This window comes from Carlito syrichta, unplaced genomic scaffold (genome assembly GCF_000164805.1).
Source record: "Carlito syrichta isolate Samal-C Ts95f unplaced genomic scaffold, Tarsius_syrichta-2.0.1 Scaffold302949, whole genome shotgun sequence".
In the NCBI taxonomy this organism is placed as follows: Eukaryota; Metazoa; Chordata; class Mammalia; order Primates; family Tarsiidae; genus Carlito; species Carlito syrichta.
In genome coordinates this window covers 454,929-459,562 of record NW_007247045.1, presented here as the reverse complement: position 1 = coordinate 459,562, position 4,634 = coordinate 454,929, and the positions used below count along the sequence as shown (strand labels likewise).

The following is a 4,634-nucleotide window of genomic DNA, read 5'->3' as shown; positions in this document are numbered from 1 at the left end:
CCCCTGCATATCCCTGCCCATCTACCTGTCATCCCCCATACCAACTCTCAATTCAAGGTCCAATCCGGAGCCCTCCCTGGCTGTTAGCACCAGGCACACACCATGCAATTCCCGGCAGTTTCTAATTCCCAGCAGTTTCTAACAGTTTTCTGTTTTGCTTAATTGAGGTTTCAGATTTCCCATAAGAAAAGGCCCCTGTTGCTAAAGCCAAGTTTGAAAGTGCCTGGTTTTGAAGCCAGTTGGGCCCTCAGTGAATTTAACTGTTTTTAGTCTGCGGTAATGTCCAGCAAATGCCAAGTGGAAAGGTGTGGGAAGAGGCAGGAAGAGACGGAAATAAAAACCCAACCTATTTCTTCACCTTCCCACCATTCCCCCCACACTCCCTATACTCCTGTCACCCTGAGCTCCAGTCCTTGTTCCTGTGCCTTCCTATTCCCACGCTGGTCCCTGACTAGGGTGCCCTTCAAGATTGACATCCTTTTCTTTTTTTTTTTTGAGTTGGAGTCTCACTCTGTCACCCAGGCTGGAGTGCAGTGGCACACTCACGGTCACTGAAGCCTCGACCTGTTGGGCTCTGGCATCCTTCCTCCTCAGCCTTTCGATTGAAGTAGCTGGAACTAACCATGACTGGCTAATTTTTGTTTAAATTGTAGAGACAAGGTCTTGCCTAGTTGCCAGACTGGTCTCGAACCCCTGAGCTCAGGCAATCCTTTCACCTCAGCCTCCCAAAATGCTGGGATTACAGGTGTAAGCCACCAAGCCTGGCAAGATTGACATTCTTTCGGATGACATTCCCTATTCCCCCAGGATCTCCACTGCCGTCTCATGTGACATGGACCCCTGTCTACTGGCAACCTAGTGATGAAGCCAGTGGGTTTTGGAGTTTGATGTGCCTATATTGAAACCTGGCTCCCTGGCCTGCTAGCTGGGGCCTCAGGCAGGCTACTTAACCTCTGACTTCTAATTTCCTCATGTGTAAAGAAGGGATCATGCCCTTGCCCAGGTAGCTTTAAGGGTTCTACCTGCATGTAAAGAGCTTAGCAGAGGTCACTGCCTTGCTAAGCTATGGTGTAACCACGTGCTCTTTGAGCTATGGCCAGGCCCTGTTTTCTCAAGCTTTGGCCCCCTCCTTGGGGAGGTGAATCACCTCTTTCTGTCTCTAATTTACTTTTTAAATAAACTATATTTTCCGATCTAAAAAAACCAAAAAACTCAGTAGAGTACCACACACAGGGCAGGCATAAGTCCACAGGGTTTCTTCTCAGGACTGCCCGGTGCTCCCATTAAACTCCTGTTTGTCCTATGCAGTGCTACCAGACAGTAACCTTTCAGCTCGACTTGCACCCTAGTTTTCAGGGGGAGTGTGTCTCAGAAGCTGAATAAGAGGCCTTGGGGCCTCTGCTTCAATTCTGGCAGTTTCTAAGGGTTCTTTTCTGTTTTGCTTAATTGAGGGTACAGATTTCCCATGAGAAAAGGGCCCTGTTGCTACAGCCAAGTTTGCGAGTGCCTGGTTTTGAAGCCAGTTGGGTCCTCAGTGAATCTTGTTGGATGGGAAGGGACTCATGGTGGACGAGGACACAGGTGTGAATGAGAATGAGTAAACTCAGGGACCAGGAGCTAGTTAGTGGGGCAAGGCTAAATGCCCAGCACTCACTGGTTTATTATCAGGGTAGGGTATGAAGGCTACAGAGAGAGGGCAAAGTCCAGAGCTGGCGTCAGTCTCTGGCGCCAGTGTTTGTTTAGGGTTTTCTCCATGGCCTAGGGCCCAGCCACTTCTCTTGCCAGACTCACAGCCCTGGAGTTGAGCCCTCCAGGCGGTCAAGGGCAGGCAGGAGATGGGACAGAGTGGGGAGGATGTGTTCTTTAGGTACAGTGTCCCTGACTCCGGGTTCCAGAGGCTCTGGGCCAACTACCAGGAAGCTGTGCATGCCTGCAGCCCGAGCTCCCTGGTAATCACAGCGGTAACTGTCCCCAATATGGGCTGCCACTGCAGGTTCTACATGAGCAAGCTGCAAGGCCTCTTGGAAGATGCGGGTGTCTGGCTTGGGCCAGCCAGCAGCCTCAGAGGTCAGCACAAAGTCGAAGTATTCTCGCAGGCCAAGACCCACCAGGATGTCCTCTAGCCGTCGATCAAAGTTGGAGACGGCCGCCAGCCTCAGACCCCGTGAGCGGCACCCCTTCAGGGTATTCTCCGCCCCCTCCAACACCTGCCAGGTGCAGGGGCTGCTGAAGTCCTCATACAGCTGTTCAGCTATGGGGGCCACAGCCTGGGCATCACGGACACCCGCCAGGTGGAAGGTCTGCAGGACCACATCCAGCCACCACTTGTGGGAGGTGAGGCCGTGGCTCAGGCCATAATTGGGGAAGCTATGGTTCTGAGCCCTGTACGCCTGCCCGAAGGCTTGTCCCAGGGCCGTGGCCTCCACCTCCAGCCCGTGGGCCCGGGCCTTGGTGGCATATTCCTCCCCAACAGGGCGGCGGAGCCTGAGCAGTGTGTCCTTCACGTCCCAAGTCAGCAGTCGTATCTGCAGCCGGTGCGCCATGGAGGAAGCGAGGGCCAGTAGTTCTGCCTCAGGACCCACAGTCAGTCCAAGGGGAAGCTGAGCTGAACAAGACCACCCCTCCACAACCTAACAGTCTTCTCTTTCCAGGCCTCATGGGTAAGACATGCTGGCTGACATGAGGCACTTGAGAAATGTCTTCACAGCACAAAATCCTGGAACAAAAAGCAGCAGGTGAGGTGGATGCTCAGGCCTTGATGTCAGACAGACTGGGTTCAATTTCTGATGCTGCCAACAGTGCGACCCTAGGAAAGTCACTCTCCGAATCCCGGCTCCATGTGTAAAAGAAGCACAGCGACACCAACCTCAGAAGATGCTGGGCTAAATGAGATCATTCATTCATTCCACAACAAATTCTAGGCATCTTTATGAGCTAGAGCTAGGGAATAGGACCCATTTCCAGCCCTTGTGGCATTTATAGAATAGGAGATATACATATCAGACAATGAATTACACAGATAATTAAGTAAAATGAAGTCAGTATGTACCATGAGGATACAAATCCAAGGATCCAGACGGACATGGTGGCTCATGCCTGTAATCCCAGCACTTTGGGAGGTCTTGGGAGGTTGAGACAGGAGAATTGCTTGAGCCCAGGAGACCAGCCTAGGCAACTTAGCAAGACCTAATCTCTACAAAAAATTTAAAAAGTTAGTCACCCGTAGTGGTGCTCCCACCTGTAGTTCCAGCTATTCAGGAGGCTAAAGCAGAAGGATCACCTGAGCCCAGGAGGTAGAGGCTACGGTGAGCTGTGATCATGCTACTGCACTCTAGCTTGGGAGACAGAGTGAGGCCTCAACTCAATAAATAAAAAATAAGTAAATAAATACAAGGACTCAACCTAGTCTTTGTTGTCAGGAAATTTCATAAGCAAGTGAAGTGGAGATCTGAAGAATGAACGTGCAAGAAGCAGAGGTGGTTAAGTGCACCCGATAGTAGAAACAGCAAATGCAAAGACCCTGAGGCAGGGCTAGGAACTTGGTGTTCTGGGTAAATGAGCCAGTCCAGGTAGGGTCTTGTAGGTCAAAGTAAGGAAACAACTATTAAGATTGCTATTACTATTATTAGCAATGTCAAAGACAGAAGGCCCTTGAAGACCATCTGATCAACATCTTCACTGCTGAGCAGGGGAAACTGAGCAAGAGAGGACAGATACTTGCCCAAGGCCACACTGAATCCACAACCAGACTCTGGTCAGTCTTTCTAGTGCACCATGTTTAGATATATTTGGAAAAAAAAATTAATATGATTTGGTGAGCCTGTACAGTACAAGAGAAAAGACAGGACAGGGCAGGTTGTTCCTACCTATCTCTAACCCTCCTGGAGCCCCAGCTTTCTCGTCTTTACTGGAGAAGTAATGTGTGCCCCCCCACCGCCACCCCGGGGAGGAGAGCCGATGAGAGGATTACTAACTCAATGCAGGGCAAATTCCTCAGCCTGCCGTCCAGAGGCTGGGTGCGGCTTCTTGCTCCAGAGCCGATTCCAGAGGGCGCAAGGCCGTCCAGCTGAAGCCCGCGGGGCCAGAGTTCAGGGTGCAGCCAAGCTGGTGCTGAGACAGCGACGAGCCTCACGGTTAGTTTGTCCAGGAAATGAATTTAAGTCAGTCTGGACCTTAGGGAGACCCATCCAAAGACCCTCTCATTTTGCATGCGGGTGGACGGAGGCTAGGACCGTGCCCCAAATCACGCCGGGAGTCACAGGCACAGCCAAGACTAGAACAAAGGGCCCTGGCTCCCTCCTTCCCGCGGCGCCTTCCATTTCCGGAAGTGGGGTTGGGGGCGGCGAGCTCCGGGCCTGGGTTGCCCAGCCTTCCTCCCCACCCGGGGCTCGCTAGAGACGGTCCAGGGAGCCGGAGTCCCCGCAAAGCCTGTCCAGCCGCCCTGCGCGGCGGAAGCTGGGGCGGGAGGGTCCCAGGGACCTGAGTCGAGTCTCCACCCCAGCTCGAGCGCGCTCCCACGGCGCGGCGCGGCGCGGTCCCCGGGGCCCAGCACCCACCTGCCTCTCGGGAAGCCGGGAAGCCGGGAAGCCGGTCGCCAAGGCAGCCGCGGCTCCCCGCGGGCTCGCGCCGAGGCC

General features: G+C 53.2%; 1 protein-coding gene across 1 annotated transcript; it reads right to left on the bottom strand.

Moving 5' to 3' along the window:
- Positions 1 to 1,615: 1,615 nt before the first annotated feature.
- On the bottom strand, positions 1,616 to 4,571 carry HDHD3 (haloacid dehalogenase like hydrolase domain containing 3). The gene is made up of 2 exons (XM_008057322.2): positions 4,557 to 4,571; positions 1,616 to 2,716 (listed from the first exon to the last, which is right to left on the bottom strand). Exon 2 carries the CDS (start codon positions 2,541 to 2,543, stop codon positions 1,788 to 1,790), a length of 756 nt encoding a protein of 251 aa, XP_008055513.1. The 5' UTR covers positions 2,544 to 2,716; positions 4,557 to 4,571; the 3' UTR covers positions 1,616 to 1,787.
- Between the last annotated feature and the right edge of the window lie 63 nt (positions 4,572 to 4,634).

What these genes read in the sequence shown, in the direction of transcription:
- HDHD3 (XM_008057322.2), bottom strand. Translation starts at nt 2,543, where the DNA reads ATGGCGCACCGGCTGCAGATACGACTGCTGACTTGGGACGTGAAGGAC.